The following is a 25,496-nucleotide window of genomic DNA, read 5'->3' on the forward strand; positions in this document are numbered from 1 at the left end:
TACAAGACGTTGGTGAGGCCACATTTGAAGTGTTTCAGTTATGATCACCCTGCGATAAGAAGGATGTTAAGCTGGCACAGAGAAGATGTATGAGGATGTTGCCAGGACTCGAGGGTCTGAGCTACAGGGAGAGGTTGTGCAGGCTAGGACTTTATTCCTTGGAGGATGGGGGCTGATCTGATAGACTCTATCAGACCAGCCTCTATCATAGAGGTGTATAATCATGAGAGGAAACAGATAGGGTGTCCTTTACCCAGAATAAAGGAATCAAGAACCAGGGGACATAGGTGTAGAGTGAGAAGAGAAAGATTTCATAGGATCCCGAGGGGCAACGTTTTCACACAGAGGGTGGAGGGAATATGGAACAAGCTGGTAGTTGAGGCAAATGCTATAACAACATTTAAAAGGCATTTGGACAGGTACATGGATAGGAAATGTTTGAGGGATATGGGCCAAATGTGGGCAGGTGGGATTAATGTAGATGGAGCACGGGTAAATTGGACTGAAGGGCCTGTTTCTGTGCTGTATGACTATGAATTGATAACATAATTCCAAGATAAACTAATCTCATCTGCTGACATGTGATCCAAATCCCTCCATTCCCTGCATACCCATGTGCCTACTTAAATGTCTCCTAAACGCCGCTATCATATCTGCCTCCACCACACCCCTGACAGTGCATTCCAGGCACCCAGCACTCTGCGCAAAACACTATCCCCCTTCATCTCCTTTAAACGTTGAAACTCTCTCCATAAAGCTATGCCTTTGAGCCTTGGACATTTCCACTCTGGGGGGAGAGGGGGGAAGGTTCAGACTGTCTTCTTTATAATTTTATGTACTTCTGTCAGGTCTCCTCTCAACCTCTGGCATTCCATTTTCCATCCTCTCCTTTTAACTAATCCACTCTAATCCAGGCAGCATTCTGTTAAACTACTTGTGCACCCTCCCAAGCCTTCACATCCTTCCTGTAATTTACAGCTCTGTGATCTGACACTTGCAGCTCAGGATTGGTAAATATGTTGCTTTATCTTCTGACTCTTGGTTGAAATTTATCTGTTAAACGTGAATAATTACCAAATATAAAAGGAATCAAATATAAACGTATCTCATTCCTCTCAGGGTACACACAGTTGCTGGGGAAACTCAGCGGGTGCAGCAGCATCTATGGAGCGAAGGAAATAGGCGACGTTTCGGGCCGAAACCCTTCTTCAGACTCATTCCTCTCATATCCCTTTGTCAATTACCGTATATTCATTTCAGTGTAAACGTCCCCTAGTTCATCTGAAATATCTTAATGTTAATGTCAGAAATGCCCGTATGGAAGTCTGCACTTTCAAATGGACCATCGTGCATTGATGTTTAATGTCAGCTGGTAAACAGGCAGATGTAGATATAATGCTGCTATGAAATTACTCATACATTTTGTTATTGGAGATATTTTGTGTTAATCTAAAGATGGCTCGCTGCAGAAGAAAACATGCTACCTACTCGTTTCTTCTGGTTAGATAAAATTAAATGATAGATGTTGAAAGATTTCCAAAGTATTAAATGTCATTATTTAAATTAATCTCGCTTTAAACGATTATTGTGGAATTTATTTTCTTTTGCCGTTACATGAAATAACATAAAAAAGAAATTCCTCAAGAAACTTGAACAATTACTTGCATTTAGCATATTTACTGAGTTGCCATGCAGTGCTTATAAGAAACCTATTGATAAATTTGCTGACATGTGAAGCTGAATTAAACATACCAGTAATGTAAATGGAAACTTTTTCCCCTTGGCATTCTGAGTCAGCTGTTAACTTTGACAGTGCAGGGTTCATCCTTTTCTCCATCAGTCTGACCTCTGCCCAGCATTCTTAGGGCAGAACTAGCATCATGACCCCACCATGTGGTAGTTGTGGCTTTGACCAATCTGCCTTAAACGACCTGGGAGTCTACAAATTAAATGATTGATATTATACACTACAAATCCATTTTTAAAGTGCTGTTTCTGGAGATTAAATTCATCGATAAAGCAAATGATGAGCATGCATATTTGGTTACAATAATTTGAAATCACAAATCATTTCACCAATCAAGATGCTTGAAAGTATTTTAACAATGGCTATGTTTAGTGGTCTGGGCCATATACGTGCAGAAGTCGAATGGTAAATTTGTAGTGCCAGTTCTTCATGTACATCCCCAATTTTCACCGTTCTCTTAGTAAACAGAATTCACTGACATGCATCTTATCAGACAGCGAGTTGCCCATTGAAGAAGGGTTCTGACCAGAAATGTCACCTATCCATGTTCTCCAGAGATGTTGCCTGACCCGCGGAGTTACTCCAGCACACTGTCTTCTTTTGTATACCAGCATCTGCAGTTCCTTGTTTCTAGTTTTCTGCTACATGGGAGACAGAAAATCAGAGGGATAAGTGAACTCCAGTGTATATAGTGTTTGGTATTTTCAAAGTGCACCTTTTGTTTTCTTAGATCTGCTGCCTGTAGAAACTTGGGTAAAAAAAAATCAGCTTAAAGGATCGAGGATAATAAGTGAAAATTAGAAAATTATGTGCGTCTAATAGTACCTTAATGATCTACCAAAGTTTTGGAAATTCAATCTACCACTAAATTTTCTTATTATTTTCATCTGCAGAAATACATCAAGAGTAAAGAGGATGCTTTGGATGAGAATCATACTGTGAAAATTAGTTGCTTGCTGGTTAATTCTGCAGTGACTTTACTGTCAAATCAGGAGCTATGGACTGCTACAGCTTCGCCGATGAAAGCTCTCTCCAAACCGACATGCATCTGCCTTTGCTATCAGACAGTGAGTTGCCCATTGCAAGTAATATCCAGAGACAAGAATTCATCTCAGATCCTGATGATATTATTTATGCCGGAATGACAAATATAGAACTTGATTCTAACCTGGAGGCTGCAGAAATTCCTGGCGATCCATTTGCAGACAATTTAGATCTCTCCCTGTACACTGTAGACAAGGGATGTGACTCCCCAAAGGTTCCCAGTGACTCCACGGATACTGATTCTCCGCCCATGTTGCTAGGTACTTGAATGTGCATGCATATTTTTGTTTAAGTCCAGCAGTACTATTTAACTATTTTGCTGCAGGGATACATTTTCTTTCATTCTGGTTCAAAGAAAATTCACAAACAAAATTATTAATGCATAACCTTAAGAAATCCAATTAAAACTAATGTTATGAATGCTTCACTGATCTGTGTGAGCTATTCGACATTAAGTTCAGGTGGTAATCAAATTTCAAGCTTGTGCTAAGTTAGACAGTATTATCCATCGTCAAGAATTAACAGTCCTCACTGTATTAAACATTTTCTCACTGTATTTTGTCTACATTATTTTACTCCTGCTTTTCTCTTACTAAACCAGGCATTAAAGTAATGGAATTTAATTCATAGAAACATAGAAAATAGGTGCAGGAGGAGGCCATTCGGCCCTTTGAGCCAGCACTGCCATTCATTGTGATCATGGCTGATCGTCCCAAATCAATAACCCGTGCCTGCCTTCTCCCCATATCCCTTGATTCCACTAGCCCCTAGAGGAATCAAGGGATATCTAACTCTCTCTTAAATCCATCCGGTGATTTGGCCTCCACTGCCCTCAGTGGCAGGGAATTCCACAAATTAACAACTCTCTGGGTGAAAAGTTTTTTCTCACCTCAGTCCTAAATGGCCTCCCCTTTATTCTAAGACTGTGGCCCCTGGTTCTGGACTCGCCCAACATTGGGAACATTTTTCCTGCATCTAGCTTGTCCAGTCCTTTTATAATTTTATATGTTTCTATAAGATTCCCCCTCATCCTTCTAAACTCCAGTGAATTCATCCTTAGTATCCGCAAGTTGAATGATTTATTTCACCATCTCAGTGAAGCATTTTGTTAAGAGATTGTCATCCAAGTGTATTTTTAATCACCGATAGATCAATCCACCTAGCCAAGAGTTTACTGCAGGTTTAAAAAATATATATAATCAGAATGCCAATGCTGAAAGTTATCCTTTGCATCTTTGTATTTTGTTAATATAAACAGCTAACATACATTTGTGGCATAGTTTGTAGTACTGCTGCTAGATGCTATGTGGAATTCTTTGATAATATATGTGCCTTGCATTTGATAAATACAACTGAAGTATGCATATAGATGATTAAATATAATTTGTGATGTTAATGCTTTCACAGAATACACTGACTCCTTTTTCTAGAATTTGGGGTTCCTTGCACAAGAGGTAGCTGTCCTGTGGAACCTCATCCACTCTGTCATTCTTTACATAAAAGTCTATAAATTGATTGTCACCAGGTTGCTGTTAGTAGGCATTTTACTTGAACTGAATGTGACTGACCCTGTCCCATCTGCAGTCCACTCATGCTCCTGTTATCATGGACTTAAAGGAATGTGATGGCCAGTGGGCATTGTGGCTAATATTTTCATAATGAGTGAGAGAAGGTATTTGGTTATGCCTCTCACAACAAGGCCACTCTGATGAAACCTCCAATAGCAGGCATGCAAGATCAATAAGGATTTGAAAGGACATACATTTTGGTGAGAAAAATATTACTTAAAAAAACAAAACTTTCAAAGATCTGTCTGCGGTAATAGATTGTACCATAAAAATGAAAGGACTCCCCAACCTAGAAATTTGATTCATTTGTGCATGTGTTTTTCTATACAAATTGCACATACAAGTGTTTCTCCATGGATTAGATCAGTCAACAATCATTTTCTATTGTATATTGCCCTTCAGAAAACTAACTTGAGTACTTCAGTGCCAAATTCCTCTTACCATGTTGATGTTACTCTAGCATTGATGGCACAGTGAATGATGCCATCACATGGACACCTGTCATTTCTGTGCCCACTTAACTAAACTGGCTGATGAAAGTGCAACTAATTGTCATCTGTTTAATTAAACTAAAAATGTATATGCACAACTTTCAGTGTCTGCCCCCTCGTTGGTCAATGTTTCTATGTCAAGCAAGAGGCTGCCATGATCAGCCTGTATCTTGCAGTGGGCTGTGACTCACGGTAATGCTTTAAAACCATGAGAGTCATACATACTAGAGATTGCTTCTTCACTACACTAAATGTTTCCCTTGCCTCCATGTCAATCCTGTCTACAGTTCCAATATAGAACAGTACAGCATAGCAACAGGCCCTTCGGCCCACAATGTCCATGCAGAACACAATGCCAAATTGTTAATTTCCTTTGCCTGCACGTGATCTGTATCTCTCCATTCTCTGAATAAAAAGCCTCTTAAAAATCCTTATCTACTTCCACCACCACCGCTTGCAGGAAGTTCCAGGCAACCACCACTCAGTGTAAATAACTTGCCCTGCATATCTCCTTGAAACTTTGCCCCTTTCACCTTAGAGCTATGGCCTCTAGTCTTTGACTGTCTACCCTATTTATGCCTCTCATAATTTTATATACTTTGACCAGGTCCCCCCTCAAGTGGTTATTTTGGTGATGTTGTATCCCCTCATAGTAGTCCCAGAGAAAACAACCCAAGTCTGTTCAATCTTGCCTTGTAGCTAATACCCTCTAATCCAGGCAGCATTATGGTACCTTCTCTACACCCTCTCCAAAGCTTCCACATCGTTCCTGTAAGGGGCAACCAGAACTGCACACAATGTTCCAAACACGGCCAAGCTAAAGGTTCTGTCGAGCTGCAATTGTGGATGAACGATGCAGAGAATCCATGGAGGTATGACGCTCTTCCCAGTGGTCAGCACAGCAATGACTTGGTGGCTGTGAGTTCTACTAACCGTTTTGAACTGAACGGTGTACAAACACTAACATTTTTTAATCTCATTGTGATTTTCTTAGGGACATGTAAGTGGGCATTAGAACAAAATCTGCCATATATTAACATACCAGAAATGGGTGAATATCAATTTCAAAGCAGCAGACCTTCTAAATACTGTGTGGTACAAAATCAGTGTGGTGCCAGTTTGCTGGGGTTTCTGCCTTGAAAGGCCATCTGTTCTCATCCGCCAGACCTGAAAAATGAAATCATTATTGAACACTGGGAACCTATTTTCGCTCCTTTTCCAAGTCCCATTATTTGCCAATTCCTGGAGTGTTAGGCAGAAGAAATATGATTTGCAAGATGATGTGTCTTTCCTGGTTGGGATATTCCTACTAGTAACAGATGAGAGTATTTAACACCTCACCTGCTTTTATGGGGATTCTGCAGATGCTTACTTGGAAACTGGAATAGAGTTTACAGAACTGTCATCTTTTTCATATTTTTTCATGATATTTCAACCTATTAAGTCTCTGTATGCCCACAGAATAAGCCCATGACCCCACTAATTTTCCCTGTCGCCTATTCTGTCCACGTTTCTATCAATTCCTCCCATTCTACTACTGCATACTGGGAGCAATTTGCAGCAGCCAATTAACGCACTAGCCCACACGTCTCTGAGATGTGGGGAGGATCCGGAGCAGCGGGGAAACCCCATGGAGTCTAGGCTGGAGACTGGGGAAATAAAGCAAACCATGCAGACTCTACCAGAGGTCAGGATTGAACCCGGGTTGTGAGGCAGCAGCTCTATTGGCTCTGCCACGTGATCTTCTAGTTAAAGATCATATTTAAAGTGCTACCAATCTTCTGACACCCCAGGCAAGATTACTCTTTGTTTTATTTCATGCTACAGGCTGTTCAGCAGGTCCAAATGTTATCAGATTCTGTGGCTGTTTTAAAAAAAGCACACTGTCTGACTCTCAATGAAGTGAAAGCAGGGCTAAAGTTCGGCCCTGTAACCCCTAATTTGACAATTAAGCTTTTGCCAGTGTAGATAAAGGGCATTTGGACATAGGAAATTATATAATGTAACACAGATTTGCATACACAAAACTGCACATACTGGAATCTTGAGCAAAAACCAAAGTGCTGGAGGAATTCAGCGGGTCAGACAGCATCTGTGGAGGGAATGGACAGGTGACAATTCGAGTCGGGACCGTTCCCACTGACTTGCTGAGTTCCTTCAACACTTTGTTTTTTGGTGAAGTGTATGGTTGCCACTTGGCCCAACTCGTCTGCTGCTTTTAATTTTAAAAGTATGTTTGAACTGGAAGTTGTTAGAAGAGCAACAGTAATCGAATTGAAAATTTTATGTTTTTGTTACCAATATTTTATAGGTATTAGTCCCCTCCCACAAAAAAACACCCCTGAGAAAAGCATTACTAAAAGTGAAAGGAAATATGGGGGTCTTCAGAAAAGAAGGCGCCTCTCTGCAAGACATTCTCCACAGCAAGCATTCCAGGTTAGCATCATTATGGCTAGTTATCTCTGTAAACCTGGTTTGAGATTTCAACCAAATGCAATGTCAAACAGAATATAATCCAGTGTATGCTTGTCTTACTGAGTTTATAAGAAAATAGACATACAAGTAATCTATCAAAAATGCCTTCTGGTTTAGTGGTTTGACTTTGAGATATATTTTTAAAATTAACACTTGTAAAATTATGTTGGAAATATTTTTTTGTTACTTTCAATTAAACTTGGTAGGTGCAGTGAATGCAAAATCCGTGGGGAATAGTGTTTATAAGGGAAAGCGCAGCAAGCGATGTGTGATGCTCGTCAGGATCTGAGAAAAAGACAACATTCTCAAAGGTTAAAATCCAGAGCATCATGACAGAACTTTATCCATTCTTTTATAAACCTTTTTTATTAGTATGATATGCAAAGTTTGGATTTATTTGCAGAGAAAGTAGAATTTAGATACAACTCTTGTAAATAGTAGATAACCCAAAATAGATAGAGAATTCTTTACAACTCAACACTTATCAGGAAAGGAATATTCTTAGGATGTGGCACCAGGTGATGCCTTTACTAATCATTGGATAGGGAGAGGGAATGTATGTTTGAATGAAAAGTTATAATTTAGGTTGTGAGTTTGAGTAGTAACTTCTTTTTATACTTTGTTGTCAAGGAGTGCAGCCAGTGTGGAAAGTCATTCAGCAGTGCCAGTGCCCTGAGCAAACACTACCTGACGCACAGTCACGAACGCCGGCATGTCTGCAGGATCTGCAGTAAAGCCTTTAAGAGACAAGACCATTTGTATGTGAACATTACTTAACTTAGGAGTTCGAGTTAGTTCTATTTTAAACAAAGTACACATCCCCTGTATGCACTGAATGACACTAAATATACTTCTTATATATTCTACATCAGATTCAGCTATGCCGGTAGGATGTATGTAGACTTTCATGGTGTTTAAGACGTTAATGTTGCAATCTTGTGAGAGAAACAGTTTCGGCACTAGCAGATTCCCCCCACTCACAGCTTACACTTTGTCAAAACTCAAAAAAAGCTTTTCCAGACCTGCAGAACCTGACAACCTAGACTGGGAGGTAATGCAGGGCTCAACGGGCAAGGTATGGAAGTTTGAATTCCTTACTCCACCATTTAATGATTATGGCTAATCTGATCATAAGCTGTACTCTCCGTCTTATTTACTGGCAATGACCTTTCACCACCTTATGAAGAACCTATCCACGTGTGCGTTAAAAAAATCAAAGATTCTGCTTCCACCCATCTTTGAGGAAGAATGTTCCAAAGCCTCTTGAGAGAAATAATTCAACTTATCATTCTGAAAAGGACCTGTTCCAGATTCTCCCCAAAGAGGAATCATCTACCTTAGTTTTCATTTAGTTTCGAGATGCAGCATGGAAACAGGCCCTCTGGCCCACCAAGTCCATGCCAACCATCGATCACCCATTCACACAGGATTTATGTTAGTCCACTTTCTCCTCCACTCACTCCATATTAGGGGCAATTTTACGCAAAACAATTAACCTACAAACCCGGTGGAAACTGATGAGGCCACAGGGAGAATGTGCAAACTCCACATAGACAGCAGCCAAGATCAGGATCGAATTCAGGCCTCTGGAGCTGTATCGCAGTAGTTCTACCAGCTGTGCCACTGTGCCGGCCTGGGTTTGATCTCATCATGTCCCGTATCATTTTTCCTTATTCATTATTACCCATATGGTGGCCATTTGTACTATGTTTATTTTCCTGTAGCCCTGTTACTTAATCTCTTTCTTCTGCCATCAACTCTCCATTGGCTGGTTGCCACACTATAGGAAGGATGTGATTAAGTTAGAGAGGATGCAGAAAAGATAACAAGGTTCTTGCCTGGACTAGAGTAATAGTTATAAGGAGAAAATGGATACGCTGGGCTTGTTTTCTCTGAAACAAAGACAATTGGGACTAGTTTAGACAGAAATCATGGTTGACCTGGACGAGTTGTATGAGGAAGGTACACAGTTAATGACAGGACCCTTAACAGCATTGATGTACAGAGGGATCTTGGGGTCAAAATCCATAGCTCCCTGGGATAATTTACAGTATGTATTTATACATGTTTAGACTGTCCAACCTTACCTCAAAAGCCAACTGACCTCAAGTTTTAATATGTGTGGAGAAACTGCAGATGCTGGTTTAAACTGAAGACAGACACAAACTGCTGGAGTAACTCAGCGGGACAGGCAGCATCTTTGGAGAGAAGGAATGGGTAACGATTCGGGTCTCTGCCTGTCCCGCTGAGTTACTCCAACATTTTGTGTCTATCCAAAGTTTTAACATTTTCCTTGAATATGGAGACCAGTACTCAGATATGGTCTCACTAACGTGCAATGTAACAAAAGCATAACCTCATTGCTTTTGTGTTCAGTTCATCTTGTTACAAATAATAGCGTTCCTAGTTATTTGTACCCAGATCCATCTGCAAATCAGAACTCTGAGACTTTACACACCACAAAGATAATGTGCCAAAATGGACATTTTCACACTTGATATTTCACCTGGCTGGGAGTGTCTATAACTGTGAGTCACACTCTCAAAAAAATCTCCAAGTATCAAGTTTAAAGCAGTGACCCTTTGGAAAGCGAGCTGCAGAAGTTGCTTCAAACAAAGTGATGCTGTCTTGGATGGCAGAGCAGATAGAAGGGGCCTGGCGGCCTTCTATTCCTTACGTTTGTGAGCAGATTCTGCACCAGCAGACCCACATTGGCTAAACTCAACAGCTTCTGCATTCGCAAAATTCTGCTTCAGTAGAAATTGGCACAAAGATTAGTACAGCTCTTACGCTGGTATGTAAATTTGAATTTACGATCAATGAGTTCCAACCACACCCCTTGTAGACTGTAAGCACATCTCAGGTAGCATTCTTATGACTGCCTAACTTATACTCATTGAGTCGGCCTGTAAATGAAATCAGCAAGACATTGGGTGGTCAAGAGTTTTAAAACAAAGACTATTTCTCATCGGTGAGAAATAGTCTTGTACTTCTCATCGGTGAGACTAAGCGGAGGCTGGGCGATCGTTTCGCCGAACACCTCCGCTCGGTCCGCAAGAACCTACCTGACCTCCCGGTGGCTCAGCACTTCAACTCCCCCTCCCATTCCCCGTCCGACCTCTCTGTCCTGGGTCTCCTCCATGGCCAGAGTGAGCAACACCGGAAATTGGAGGAACAGCACCTCATATTCCGCTTGGGGAGTCTGCATCCTGCGGGCATGAACATTGAATTCTCCCAATTTTGTTAGCCCTTGCTGTCTCCTCCCTTTCCTCAGTCCTCGGGCTGTTTCCTCCCATCCCTCAGCCCTCGGGCTCCTCCTCCTTTTTCCTTCCTTCTCCCCGCCACCCCCTATCAGTCTGAAGAAGGATTTCGGCCCAAAACGTTGCCTATTTCCTTCGCTCCATAGATGCTGCTGCACCCGCTGAGTTTCTCCAGCATTTTTGTGTACCTTCATTGTACCTTATTTTTCAGCATCTGCAGTTCCTTCTTAAACACTATTTCTCATCCTCTGCTTGGACAATGCATGAGCACATTGAGCAACTACACAAGATATTTAACATGGAAAGAATGAATAAATTTTAACTCACCTGCTTATTTGAGATCCTGGATTAATGCTTGTAGGTCAATTGCACCAAGACGTTTGGAAAGTTTGCAATATACTATCATTTAATGAATGTTAGAAGCAGAAGTTTATTAATTGCTACGTGGTAAATATTGTTCTGTACTCTCCCTCCTTAGATCTGGGCACCTACTAACACACCAAAAAACTAAACCATATGGTTGTATGGAGCATGGATGTGACAAGAGCTATTGTGACTCGAGATCCCTGCGCCGTCACTATGAAGTGCAGCACGGCTTGTACTGTCAGAGGGAGCCCTTTCCTGACAGCAGCTCCAAAGACCTGGATACAGCAGAGAGCATATTGTTCCCACAGACCGGACATACTCAGGCCCTTCAGTGTGACGTGGGAATAACGCAGAGGTCCACACAACAAATGGAATCTCTTCCACAAAGGTCCTCTTTGCTTAATAGAGAACTGCTGAGACCTCTGATGAGTAGCGTATGCCAGAAGGCAGCAGGTGAAACCGAAACCAGTGCAAGCAATGTTACCTTGCACTATCCCACGCAAACTCACACTACAGCAAGTGTGCTTACCAGTCCAACTATATGTTTATCTGAAAGATCAGGGACTGTTAGACAAACCAAATATCGATTACTGCAAAGAGAGCAGTCTTCTGGTTTAAATTGTAACACAACTGATCCATTTAACACTTCCCATTTTTCTGTCACAAACCCCACTGTGTCTTGTATAGAAAGTTTAGATTCTTATGTCCTGGACTCAGTAATTCCCAGTAGAACCTTACAGCCTGCCCAGTATACGTTAGAGTCGGCAAGACCTGCAAGTTGGCCACAGGCTGTGAGCTCAAATCATACACTATCAAGAAATGAAACCATTTCCACCAGGCAGCAAGCAAATCAAGATCTTGTATGGACCAACAACTTGGCCACCTACAGTGGCAGCAAAGGAACATACTCCTATATTGTTCCCAATTCCCAGCCTTCGGAAGAGGTTTCTGCTACTTTTTCAAGTGGAGCTTTGCATAAACTCGACTCGTTTGCTCAGGCCTTCACAAGACAGAATCTGGATATTCAGTCAAATTCCGTTGTTGCAAAGACCCCAGGTGAAAATTCAGCAGCTTCTGAAATTGATGCTTGCGGAAATGTTTTCAGACAGATCTTGAGTTATAAAGCAAATTTAAACCAGTGGCAAGCATTTCCTGAACAGAAACATCAAATACTGCAGGAACAATACTCTCTCCACCAGCAGCATCAACAGCAGATAGCAACTTCACTCTTTACACAAGTCTACATGGGCGATCAGGATGCCTCCCCTATGCAGAGCCAAGACCAATTCCAAAACCATATGCTCCAGCTGATCTCTGATACCCAATACAATCTATCTCAATCCCAAAATTCGGTAAGTCAATCTCAAGTTATAGTTACCCAGTCCCAGCATGTGCTTTCTCAGATCCAGAATAATGGATCACAATTGCTCCAGCCCTCAGACTTAGAGCAAGATTTTCAGCATTCCTTCAGAAAGGAAACCACTTCTCCATTTTTACAATTTCAAAGCACAAAACCTTGCCAACTCTCCAAGAGCATCCTCCCTTGCTACCCACAACAGACAGAAAGTACTGTCCAGCAGGCAGGAACTGATCTGCAGCCTGCATTAACGCGTGTCTCACAATGTCACAAGAAATCCAAGAAGAGTCCATTCAAGGCACATCATCCTCCTCTGTCAGTGTGTGAAGAAGAGGTTGTTCAGAAGCAGCTTCAGACACAGTCAGAGCAGTTGGAGGGTTGGTCACCTCCACCTTGCAACAACAAGAAAGGCAGAATCTCTAATAAGGATATGTGCATAAAGCATTTCACTCTTATAGGTAAATCCAGTAAGAATGTGTCAGTCTCTCGAAAGGAACGACAGAAGTTAGATACCAATTGCACAGCTCCTCCTAGTCAGGTGGCTATGAACTCATTTTCAGTTCAGAATTCTTTGAGGAGTATGGAAGACTGTCTACAAAAAGAAACTTTTCATGAGAGCATCCAGGTAATTAACTCAATTTCTCATCAGGCTTTCCATATTCCTCCTTTTTCTCTCGTCTTCATTTGTGAAGGCACCAACTCTTGAGAACTTGACAGGTGTCTGCTGTTTCTCACCGGATCTTGTTTAGCATGACACGGGTAAGTAAGCGTAGGCAAGTACCTTGGCAGGAGGTTTAAATGTAAAGACATCACAGCCAAACTTGATATGATCAATTGATATCCATATTACTGCAGGAGTGAGAATACTGCTTGCCTTTTGTGTTCCTACACCATATCACTGAGGTTATGTGCTTGCATTAAATGTGTCCTCGGAGCACCTACAGTGAGTATTTGCTTATCTCTGGCTAGGCATGAAAATGAGATCAGGAAAGCAGGAAGTGAACTTGGAGACTTGAGGTGTGTGATTTAGTAATGTGTACCAGTGTGGCTGTGGGGGAACCTAGTAAAAGAAGCAAATATAATGGGCTGAAATTGCATTAATGCACATTACCATCAAGCCAATTACTGCACTTCATGGACAATCTATGGGATTTCTCCAGCAACCCTCTTTCATTTCACTAGCATGCCCCCAATATTTATTTTCTGCTGCGGATGCAGAGAACCAACAGGACTAGTGTAGGTGTGAGCATAAATGTGCAGGCATCGTTGTGAGAACTAGCACCCATGCATTTAGACCCACACCTAGCATAAACCCTGCCAGTCCGCATGCATCACCTGGTGACACCTGTGCTGCCACTTGGTATGTTTGAAGTAGAATGGCTCGTGCTGGGAGGAGATTGGGTTTGTAATATGCAGGAGCTTGTTTCGAATGGCAACAATGCAATGGTATGAAAGGTATAAATTGCTCCAAGGAGTATTTGTGCATGACGGGGAGAGAGAGCCCTAATATCTGGATCTTCTAGCATGCTAGAGTGATCAGTCTGGTGAGCCCTAATATCTGGATCTTCTAGCATGCTAGAGTGATCAGTCTGGTGAGCCCTAATATCTGGATCTTCTCCTAGAATGCTAGAGTGACCAGTCTGATGAGCCCTAATATCTGGATCTTCTAGCATGCTAGAGGGATCAGTCTGGTGACCGACCCTCTGTCTGCTCCAGGCAGTGCTTAGTTGGCAATGAGGACAATCCATGTGATTAAGGAGACCAGAGGATGAACTCAAAACAAAATCCCAATTGAATTCTGGCATGGAGCCAGTAGCTCCAACTCATGCCTGTAAGAAAAGACTGTCAGGAAAGTATTGATATTAGGAACTACAATTGTTGGTTAACCAAAAAGGCACAACATGGTGGAGTAACTCAGCAGGTCAGGCAGTATCTCTGGAGAACATTGAGAGATGACATTTCGGGTCTGGACCCTTCTTCAGGCTGGAGAAGAGTCATGGCCTGAAATATCGCCTATTCATGTTCTCCTGAAATGCTGCTTAATCCAGCACTTTGTGCCTTTTAGAGGTCAGGAAAGTGTAGGTTTGCCTGATAAACACACGAGAAGCTATGAATACAGGTCTCCTTTCTAGTTGCACATCGTCCTGACTTGAAAACTCATCACCAATCCTTGATCATGGCTGAGCCTTGGTCCTGAAACTGCCTCCCGACATTCTGGCAGAAGCATCGTCGCCAGATGCACCACAGCGACACTTTACCACCTCCACCTGGGCAATTAAAACCCTATATCTCGAACACAACGTGAATTTCTATCTTGTTAATCACAGTGTTATTTGTTTAGTATTATCTTGAGATCCATTCTCGGCTGGGTAGGATGGGTGGAAATTAACATCCAGACCATTTCAATAGTGCGATTTACATCCACTGTGGGCAATCTGAATGCTCCCCTTTATATGGATCAGTACCTGGCAATGTAGAGGCACCAACTGAGCAAACAGATGCTGGGAAAAACATTTTAATCAATTTTTTGGAACCATGTATAATGTACATGTTTTACAATGATAACTCTAAAACCTTTATGCAGGGACCCCCTGGAATGATGGGGCTGTTCCTGAGGACGCCCTGTATATGTTGCCACGTTCTCTGCTGGCTGCCGCTCAAATTCCGAAGGACTATCAGCTACCTGAAGGAAAACAGTGCACGTGATGTTTGATACAAAACCAATGGAACGGCAGGAGGTGTGGAACTCTTGACATTCTGTTCCCAGTGTGCAGCACAGCTGTCTCCAATGAGCAGAATTCGGATAATGTCTGGCCTCCTTGTGTCACAAGTCACAACTTAAATACTATATTATAAATAATTTAAAATTTAATTTAAAAGTATCAGCATTTCAGGTTCCGGTAATGCAGAACACTGTTTCCAATGTTTCCTGATTTTGTGACCTGAGAGAAACATGCCAGCTATAAAAGTTTTATTGTCCTGAATGTAATGAACTGTGACATTTCAGGGTGAAGATATTTACAGCCTCTGCAGCATTCCACAAGAGGAAGATGGACCTTCATCAGTGCTGTGGTATGGAACATCCCTCTAACATTATGTAGAGTCGTGTTGTCAATTCAGATGGTTTGTGGGTGCCAAAGATAACAATCCATGTGCTCGTGAACAGTGAGTTGTTGACTCAGTACCTTGTAGTAGTGGTGGTTTGAGTATAAGGATGGTTGTTTCTCTGTGGGATACTCAGGTATTTCTTCCAACATCTACTTACCTGGGAGAGTATTCCACGCCTGGGGTATACTGGTATAATGCTTAAGGTATTAAATCATTGAACCCATACTCCATAATGGCAACTGGGGAATTCAAAGAATATTTAATCTCACTGATGGTAACCACAAAATTGGATTGTCATAAAACCCCATCTGGTTCATTGATTGCTTCAGGGAAGAAAAGCTGCCATCCTTACTAGGTCACTAGATCCACCCCACAGATGTCTTAGTTGTCTACTCAGTTCACAGATACTTACGGATGGACAATCCAGTGTTGTACTACCCCGTCCTGACCTTGATTTGGTTTGAGGGGTATGGAACAAAGGAAAAAGGGAAAGTATAGCAAGAGAATTAACAGCGTGGTAATGATATCTGTGCTAGTTCTCCTTTGCCAGTGTGTTGCAAGATAGTTTGTTCAGAGAGTGTCACTGATGTCATGACTAGTTTTTAAATCAACTCATGGAATTGCTGTAAAGAATGCTGATGTGTGATTTAGTATTTCCATGGTTTGGAGTACGTTCAGATGAAATTGAACAGACTTTATTGTCAAATTGTTAGAAACCTTTCCTGAATATTGGATTTTTCTAGGACTCAAGGGCCTGAGCTATAGGGAAAAGTTGGGTAGATACCTGGACTAATGATCTGGACCATAACTTTAAATTCAATAAATATTTTATATTTAATAATTCATCATACTTGACATTTAGAAATAAATCTGGAGCAATGTCCTGCTATGTATTTCAAGCATTCAGAATTATTCTAACATATTTTCATTTTTCTTGATGTTGATAGCAAAGACCTGGTGAGTAGCAGCATGACAGAAAGTTTGGAAGAAAATGGGGAAAACTTCCAGTGTGAAAGATGTCAAGGCGTTTTCCATTTTCTGAAAGGACTAAACTGCCACAGTTGTCCACGGGAAGGAGTGGGCAAACAGCATTCATTGGAAGATAACATTAAGCCACAAAAGGTTAGATTAATTATATGTTGTCCACTTTCGAAAGCCCTGACCAAAGAAAATGTGTATTGCATGTGTATTGGTATGTGTTTTGTTTGCCTCTTGGTGATTTTTCATTTTAGAAGAATTTAGCTGCAGTTGTGAATATTTCACATAATTACGTTGGAGTAAAAAAACACAATATTTTACTTGGTCAAAAAAAAACACACGGGCAATTATTGTCACAGCCTAATGCTCATAATAGTAGGCCTGCAACCCAGCAATGGTTGAGAGTTCAAATCTCACCATTGGGAAGGAAAGAAATTAGTACTAAGGCAGCTGTGCTTTGAAGATGACATGATTGTCATTAAAACTTAACCAGCACTTGGGGTCTTGAACAAAGCAACATCTGTTTTTGTTTCTGTCTTCTGTGACTGGACCAACAATTCTGGAAGTCATTACAGCGTGTGCTTTGCAGTGAGTGTTCCACACCCTTCACCAATGAGCCGTGGAAACTGAGATATTAATTTTCCTGCTTTTAGAATGGATTGGAAACTGCAAAACCCACCCATAAATGTCTGAAGAAGGTAGACACAAAATGCTGGAGTAACTCAGCTGGACAGGCAGCATCTCTGCAGCATTTCGGGTCGAGACCCTTCTTCAGACTGATGTCAGGGGAGGGGGTGGGACAAAGATAGAATGTAGTCAAAGACAGTAAGAATGTCTGAAGAAGGGTCTCGACCCAAAATGTCACCCTTTCCTTCTCTCCAGAGATGCCCTGCTAAGTTTCTCTAGCATTTTGTCTTACCACCCATAAATAGATTTGGATCAATTATGAAGAAAGAACGCTTTATCGAATGAAATAACGACAATAAAACAGCAATAAAACAATGAGTTTCAAACACCCTGCTTTTGCATGTGGGTTGATGGCTTGGCCTGGAGAACTCGAGGGTTCCTGGCCTGAGGCGAGGTCTGCTGAGTTCACTCGCAGCGTGCACTTGTACTAGAGTGGTAGAGTTGCTGCCTTACAGCGCCAGAGACCTGGGTTCGATCCTGACTACGGGTGTTGACTGTACAGAGTTTATACGTTCTCCCCGTGACCTTGTGGGTTTTCCCCGGGTGCTCCGGTATTCTACTCTCTAAAGGCGTATAGGTTTGTAGGTTAATTGGCTTTGGTATAATTGTAAATTGTCCTTAGTGTGTGTAGGATGGTGTTAGCGTGCAGGGATCACTAGTCAGTGCGGACTCGGTGGGCCAAAGTGCCTGTTTCCGCGCTGTATCTCTAAACTAAACTATACTCAATGAGCCTGCACTTCTTCCCTAATCTATTACTTCGGCATAAAAAAGCATAGCACAGAAACAGGCCCTCCGATCCACCACGTACATGTCAAACATGATGCCAAGTTCCACTAATCCTATCTGCCTGCATGTGATCTATATCCCTCCATTCCCAACATATCCATGTGCCTGACGAAAAGCCTCTTCAATGCTGCTATCATATGCCTCAGTCACCACTCCTGCCACCTATCACACTCTGTGTAAAAAAACTTACCCCGCACATCTCCTTTAAACTTTGCCCCTCTCACCTTAAACTATGCCTCTGCAGCTGCATGATCTGAAGGTGATCTCATGAGTTATTGGTTATTCCAAGTGAGCCGACTTATTTTTCTAAGCGAGCTTGCTTGCTTGACCTAGGGACTGTTAGCAGACAACCCCATTTTAGCTGAAAAGCCAGGTTTAACTCTACACTGGCACCATAGAGGTGTGGAATAATTGTTGGTCTTCAGTTTCTCTTCCTCCCTTTAGTATATTAGTTCATTGAAATATATGGATGTATACAAATATACACGTGCAGCTCCAGAAACAGCCCCAGATTTTTACAGACTAACCATAATATGATGTTTGTTAACTGACAAGTACTATTTTGTAATTGCTGAAAGTAACAGTTATTATTTTAACTTTAGGTGATTGATAATGGCATTGAGAAAATGGATCATGGTGGATTGTTTTTTCAGTATCTAGAGGATAAGCTCAGTGCTTTTCTGCTCAAGAAGCCGCTGGAGGAAAGTGTGGCAGCGCCTTTGGTGATCCCAGTCTCTGTACCTGTGAAAACCTCTGGGCTTGCAAGAGATAGCAAAGTCGAAGGTTCACCTGTTAGATCAAAGAAGTTAACTGCCACAAGACGGACCTCAAATGACAGTTCTGTCCAGGTGAGAAAGCTCTTGCCAAGAGCTACAATGCAGATCTCATCAATATTTCGACATACGGAACTGCAGACTGTTTAGTTTACTGATTGGGGATGATCAGCCATGATCACTTTGAATGGCGGTGCTGGCTCGAAGGTCCAAATGGCCTACTCATGCACCTATTGTTTATAGTTTAGAGATCCAGCATGGAAATAGGCCCTTCGGCCTATCAAGTCAAAGCCGGCCATCAATCACTCATTCACACTAGTTCCATGTTATCCCACCTTCTCATCCACTCCCTACACACTGGGGGCAATTTACAGGAACCAATTAACCTACAAACCTGCATGTCTTTGGGATGTGGGAAAAAAATCGGAGAACCTGGAGGAAACCCATATGGTCACAGAGAGACCATGCAAACTCCACACAGACAATACCCAAACTCAGGTTGGAACCTGGGTCTCTGGAGCTGTGAAGCAACAGCTCTACCCTCTGAGCCACCATGTAGACGCTAGAAATGTGTAGATCACAAAATGTTGAAGTAACTCAGTGAGTCAGGCAACATCTCTGTAGAAAGGGTCCTGAGGGCCTGAGCTATAAGGAGAGTTTGAGCAGATTAGGACTTTATTCCTTGGTGTGCAGGAGGTTGAGGTGTGATCTTAAAGAGGTGTATAAAATCATGAGGGGAATAATTAGGATGAATGCAGAGACTCTTTTACCCAGAGTTGGGGAATCAAGAACCATAGGTTTAATGTGAGAGTGGAAAGATTTAATAGGAATCTGAGGGCTCACACATGGCGGATGCTGACAGGGTTAACTTGTTTGTCTGCTGCAAAAAGAATTGAAGTAATTTTATAGCTCTTTCTATTTGCATTGTTTCTTTAATATGCACAGATGGCAGAGAATGCCGATGAAATAAGTGACTGAAGGTTAAGTGTATTTAATGTCATAACATAGGAATATATGGCTGTCAAGTCACATACAGAAAGCTCCCGTAACTGCATTGATTTCAATCAATCTGTCCATTCTTGGTCTAAGGATATGTTTGGATAAGACATCAGAGGATAGCATTTCCTCACATAGCTGCACCCTTTGGTATGACATTAAAATATATATATGACTAGGATTAAAGTGTTGAATGTCCATTACTTTGGCATTCTATGTTTCACAGGTCCATGAAACCGGCAAATCATCAAGTATGAACTGCAGAGGCCACTCCAAAAAACAGCGAAGAAAGCGATGTCGCCCAGAGCCGCTCTTTATCCCATCCCCATCTTCCAGCCAGACTGGGGCCCTGCCAGGGATGATATTGTACCAGAGTCACATGCGTTCTCCTGTTTGCTTAGCTGATCACCTTTTAGAGAACTTCCAACCTCCCCCCTACACGCCTCCCCCCATGTTGAGTCCCATCCGCCATGGCTCAGGTCTCTACTTCAACAGGATCTGTTCCCTGCCAGGGAGCTGGGCACCGTACAGTGCATACACTGCCAGAGGAATCCCAGGCAGTGTCGTAGGTAAGCTCTCCCTTTAATGTACAAGAAATCTAAAGTCACGTTCCAACCAATTAATTTCCTCTGATGCAGTAACTTATGTACTGCTTAAGATTTTTATGTAAATTGATTCAATTTTGATACAGCTGTTAACATGTTTAAAACGTTTGATAGTGGTGTTAACGTTGAATAAAACAAGACATAAAGGAACATGTACAGCAAAACCTGCAAGAGCCTTACATCCTGTCTGAAGAAGGGTCTCAACCCGAAACGTCACCCATTCCTTTGCTCCATAGATGCTGCCTCACCCGCTTTCTCCTGCATTTTTATCTACCTTCGATTTTTCCAGCATCTGCAGTTCTTTCTTATACATCGTCAGCAGCTCTCTCTGTCTTACCAGCTATTGTACAATGCTATTTCTGAAAAAGTGGAGTCTAAAGTGAATGGATGTAGAAACAAGGAACTGCAGATGCTGGTTAATACACAAAAGGACGCAAAGTGCTGGTACAACTCAGCAGGTCAGGCAGCATTGCTGGAGAACGTGGATAGGTGATATGTTTTCCAGAGATGCTACCTGACCTGGTGAGTTACTCCTGCACTTTGTGACCTTCTGTGAAAGGATGATTGTTTATGGGGATGACTGATGGTGCATGTGTAGATTCCTATTAGTATTGAATTATGGACAAGTGCAATGGTAACTGAAGCAAGTCTCCAAAATTTGATTTCAGTTTGGCCACTTGAATCAGGTTATGCGGGTCTCTTAACCTGAACACTGGAATGTAATTTACCAAAGTTCCCCAATGTTCGAAAGGTGATTGACTTATTATTGTCACGTGTATCGAGGTACAGTGAAAAGTTTTGTTTTGCATGTTATCCGATCAAATCAGATATTACTATATATAAATCCAATCAAGCCAAACTCAAGTACAATAGGTTGAGTGAAGGGGAAGATTCTGATTGCAGAATATAGTTCTCAGCATTGTAGCGCATCAGTTCCAGAGACAAAGTCCAATGTCCGCAATGGGGTAGAGGTGAATCGGACAGTACCCTAGCTTATGGAAGGACCGTTCAGAAGCCTGATAACAGAGGGGAAGAAGCTGTTCCTGGGAGAAGCAGTTCCTGAGGTGTGTCCTTACGCGCGCTCACTGACACTGGAAGCAGAGCCCTGTTTCCATATTTCTAGACCAAGTAATTGTGCCTTCTGCAAGACCGCACAAAATATATCAATCCCACTGTACCATCTACCCAAGCTACCATTCTTAAATACTTATAGGAATCTGCATATGCAAAAATATTACATGGCCAAGTCTAGGAGAGACCTGATGAGTCTGGAGCTGAAAGTGAAAACTATGGGTCAAAACTGCAACACGGAACTCCAGAAACTCAATGCGGGTGCATACTCTTTGAAATACAAATGTATTCCATTCAGTAGAACATAATACAATAACTTTGAGAAAATAATTGAAGTAAACCTCATATGTTTGTCATCAGGAGTCTTGTTCAACATCTTTAGGTATAGGAGTGAGTTTACTCCAGCTCTTTATGTAATTCTGTCTGTTCCAGATGTTGTCGATGGAATCTGTGGCATCTCTATGGTTAAAGATGATTCGATAATTTTCATAGAACCGTAAGTTATACCATTCCCTCTATTAGCACTAATTATTCTTATTTTAGTTTTTCTTTGGAATAATAACATAGAAATACAATTATACCTGTAGTGGCCGTGGTGTCCTATGTATTATACTGACTCCCGAATGTTACGTGTAACTTGCTTAGGCATATTAACATTGGGACGCGGTTCCAGGCTGAGATTCCCCTGCTGCAAGACAAATCTTTAGTTGAAGATAGTGTCCACCTAGCAGACCTGGTCTGGAAACCATGGGATGACATTGAAACCAGTAAAGTCACTCAAGCAAGAGGTGAGTTTGTTACTTTGCACGAATATTACATCAAGATTTTAATTATTTGCAGAGAATAGAAAAAATGGAAAGTAAAATGATTCAAAGGGTAATTAGGCAGGTGTGCACAGACGTTGAACAGGCAGAGAGAACAGCTTTCTTTGCTCTTTGAATTGTCACTTATTGAAACTAAATTACCATGGGCAAAATATGAAGGCTTTTGGAGCCAGTAATATTTCCACAGAGGGTACCCGTTTCAACCATCAACAGCTTAAACCTTACAGTGCAATACCACACCTTTAGTTCCAAACTGAAAGTGCATTTTATGAGGTTAATAATAGTTCACGTGTGTCATGTTTTAATAAATTTCACAAAGGCTCATTCATGCCAAACAGACTTTGCTAGAGTTTTTATTTATAGAGGAAATTCATCGTCTAATGGGTGTAAAAAAAAACTGGACCATTAAGAATCATGAAGGAAAGAGAATTTAGAATGTTGCTTCTTCCAGACACATCCCCATCCGTTTTGTTTTGCTAGGATTATAAGCCTGGTTTCAAATCAGGAAGACCAAAGTCAGGTCTTCAAAGTGAAATTCCACATGCCCACCTGTTTCTTGGCATTTGAAAACGGAAAATCATCCTGTGGATGATGCAGCGGCATATAGTGACCTACAGTACTGTGTGGAGTTTGCATGTTCTCCCTGTGTCTGCGTGGGTTTCCCCAGGGTGCTCCAGTTTCCTCCCACATCCCAAAGTGTGGGCCAGTGGATGAATTAGCTGCTGCACATTTCCCCAAGTGTAAAGGATGATATTGATGGGGTGGGGGGGGGGGGTGGCTGATGTGGATGTGTGAGAGAGAACAGCTTACTGGGAAATAAATGGGAGAATAAGATTGATCTGACCAAATTGCCTCCTATGTCACATAAAATGTGAATATCCATTTTTAAACTTATAATGATGATGTAAAATTGTCCAATGGAGGCAGCTTCAGGAAGCCGGCTTTCATTTAGTAATATTTTGAATGATACTTCTTTCATATTTTATTCTGAGGCTGTGACTCTCATTCAGAGTCTAGGACCAAAGAACACAACCTCAGAATAAAAGGACATACCTTTTCGAATGGAGATGAAGTGGAATTTCTTTAGCCAGAGGGTGGTGAATTTGGAATTCATTGCCACAGACGTCTGTGGAGGCCAAGACATTGGGTATGTTTAAAGTGGAGATTGACAGGCTCTTGATTAGTAAGGTTATGGGGAGAAGGCAGGAGAATGGGGTTGAGTGGAAAAACTCATCTGCCATGATCGAATAGTGGAGCTGACTCGATGGGCCGAATCACCGAATTCTGCTCCTATGCCTTATGTACATGATACTTGCGTGAGAACGAGGTGTGTATGTGTGCTAGCATTGCAAAATGCTCACTTCATGTTATTTATCTTCCTGCAGTGACAGACCTTTTGAACCTAGCTTGTTCGAGTGCACTGCCAGGAGGAGGCACCAATTTGGAGCTGGCCCTGCACTGCCTACATGACACTCGTGGAGATATCTTGGTAACTCAAGAGGGCACAATGTTTGTTTGCTATTTTGTTGGAGGGTTTTGTTGCATTTCTTGTCATGGTTCAGCTATGTCAAACACTGTCCGTGTCTACACTTCTGAGAATATCATTAGATTAGAATGGACAGTGATTGGCAGACAGGACTAAAGCATAAAGGTCAGTAAAGGACTTCTGGTGGGTACGTTAATAGTAAGTTAACAAAAAATATAGGTAAGGTCATGAAATAAAGAAGTAGAAAGCAAGAATGTGTAAGAAGATAGAGCAATACACAAAGTCTGATCTGAATTTGATGCCGAGATCAACAATTTGCCTGCACGTCATCCTGCATATCCTCCATCATCTGGGCGTGCGCTGATCAACTGGCAGAGGTGTTCACCAACATCTTCAACCTCTCCCTGAGTCACTCCCTTCAAAGCATCCATCATTGTTCCTGTTCCAAAGAAACCATTAATCTCCTGTTTAAATGACTACCGTCCTGTCGCACTGACATCAGTCATCATGAAGTGCTTCGAGTGACTAGTCAAAACGCACATCTGCTCCTTTATCCCTGACACCTTGGGCCCTCTTCAGTTTGTGTATAGACGAAACAGGGCCACGGATGATGCCATCGCCATGGCAACTCACACTGCGCTCACCCACCTGGACAAAGGGAATACATATGTGAGAATGCTCTTCATTGACTACAGCTCGGCATTCAACACTATCATTCCCTCAAAACTCGTCCCCAAGCTCCTTGATCTTGGACTGGATATTCGACCTCCTGACGGGCAGGCCCCAGGTGGTGAGAATTGGCAACCACACCTCTTCCTCACTGATCCTCAACACAGACACACCACAGGGCTGTGTGCTCAGTCCTCTCCCGTACTCCCTGTTCACGCACGACTGTACTGCTAAGCACAGCTCCAACATCAACACGACCTTCCTGGGCCTCATCACAGACAATAATGAGACGGCCTATAGAGAGGAGGTAAAGGAACTAAACAGCTGTTGCCAGGAAAATATTCTCTCCCTCAATGTCTGTAAAACTAAAGAGATGATCGTGGACAACAGGAGACAGCAGGGGAGTGGTCACCTCCCCATCCACATCGGTGATGCTGAGGTTGAAAGGGTCAGCAGCTTCAAGTTCCTAGGTGTGCACATCACTGAGGACACTGCACACGGACACAGTAACTAAGAAAGCCCGCCAGCGGCTCCTTTTCCTGAGAAGACTGAGGAAGTTTGGCATGAACGCCAGCATCCTCACAAACTTCTACAGTTGCACCATCGAGAGCCTGCTGATGGGCTGCATCACAGTCTGGTACGGGAACTGTTCTGCCCACAGCAGCAAATCACTACAGAGAGTGGTGAAGGCGGCACAGCACATCACTGGCAACTGTCTCCTGGCCATTCAGGACATTTTTCACAGGCGGTGCCTGCGGAAGGCACACAGCATCATCAAGGACCACAGCCACCCAGCACGCAGACTGTTCTTGTTACCGTCAGGCAGACAATACAGGAGCATGGCTGCACGTACCACTAGACTTAAGAACAGTTTTTATCATCATGCCTTCAGGCCGCTGAACTCATAAACGCATCATATATGTTGATGATTTTATTTATCATTGTCTTTTATCTACCAATGTCAGTTTTATCTTATCTTTTTTTACCTTAATTTTATCCTTGTAATATCATTGCTGAGGTGACCCGTTGTCTTGTCAAACACCTCATTGCACCTCACTGAACTGAACCTGTGCCTATCTAAAAGTCTATGAAACACCACTATTGTACCTGCCTCTACCACCATCCCTGGCAGCATGTTGTAGGCACTCACCACCGTCTGTGTAAAAACATGCCCCGCACATCTCCTTTAAACTTTGCTTCTCTGC

At 42.2% G+C, this 25,496-nt stretch overlaps 1 protein-coding gene across 1 annotated transcript in view; it reads left to right on the top strand.

Moving 5' to 3' along the window:
* The first annotated feature begins 2,651 nt into the window (after positions 1 to 2,651).
* znf541 (zinc finger protein 541) overlaps positions 2,652 to 25,496 on the top strand; it is a 29,675-nt gene continuing 6,830 nt past the window's right edge. Inside the window, exons 1-12 of the mRNA XM_033014366.1 lie at positions 2,652 to 3,051; positions 7,162 to 7,286; positions 7,956 to 8,083; positions 11,064 to 11,385; positions 11,884 to 12,933; positions 15,316 to 15,380; positions 16,364 to 16,538; positions 18,470 to 18,715; positions 19,863 to 20,166; positions 21,718 to 21,808; positions 21,958 to 22,100; positions 23,522 to 23,625. Of these exons, the coding sequence (XP_032870257.1) occupies positions 2,745 to 3,051; positions 7,162 to 7,286; positions 7,956 to 8,083; positions 11,064 to 11,385; positions 11,884 to 12,933; positions 15,316 to 15,380; positions 16,364 to 16,538; positions 18,470 to 18,715; positions 19,863 to 20,166; positions 21,718 to 21,808; positions 21,958 to 22,100; positions 23,522 to 23,625 (3,060 nt within the window). The 5' untranslated portion in view covers positions 2,652 to 2,744. The remainder of the gene's footprint in view (positions 3,052 to 7,161; positions 7,287 to 7,955; positions 8,084 to 11,063; positions 11,386 to 11,883; positions 12,934 to 15,315; positions 15,381 to 16,363; positions 16,539 to 18,469; positions 18,716 to 19,862; positions 20,167 to 21,717; positions 21,809 to 21,957; positions 22,101 to 23,521; positions 23,626 to 25,496) is intronic.

This window comes from Amblyraja radiata, chromosome 41 (genome assembly GCF_010909765.2).
Source record: "Amblyraja radiata isolate CabotCenter1 chromosome 41, sAmbRad1.1.pri, whole genome shotgun sequence".
NCBI classification, from domain to species: Eukaryota; Metazoa; Chordata; class Chondrichthyes; order Rajiformes; family Rajidae; genus Amblyraja; species Amblyraja radiata.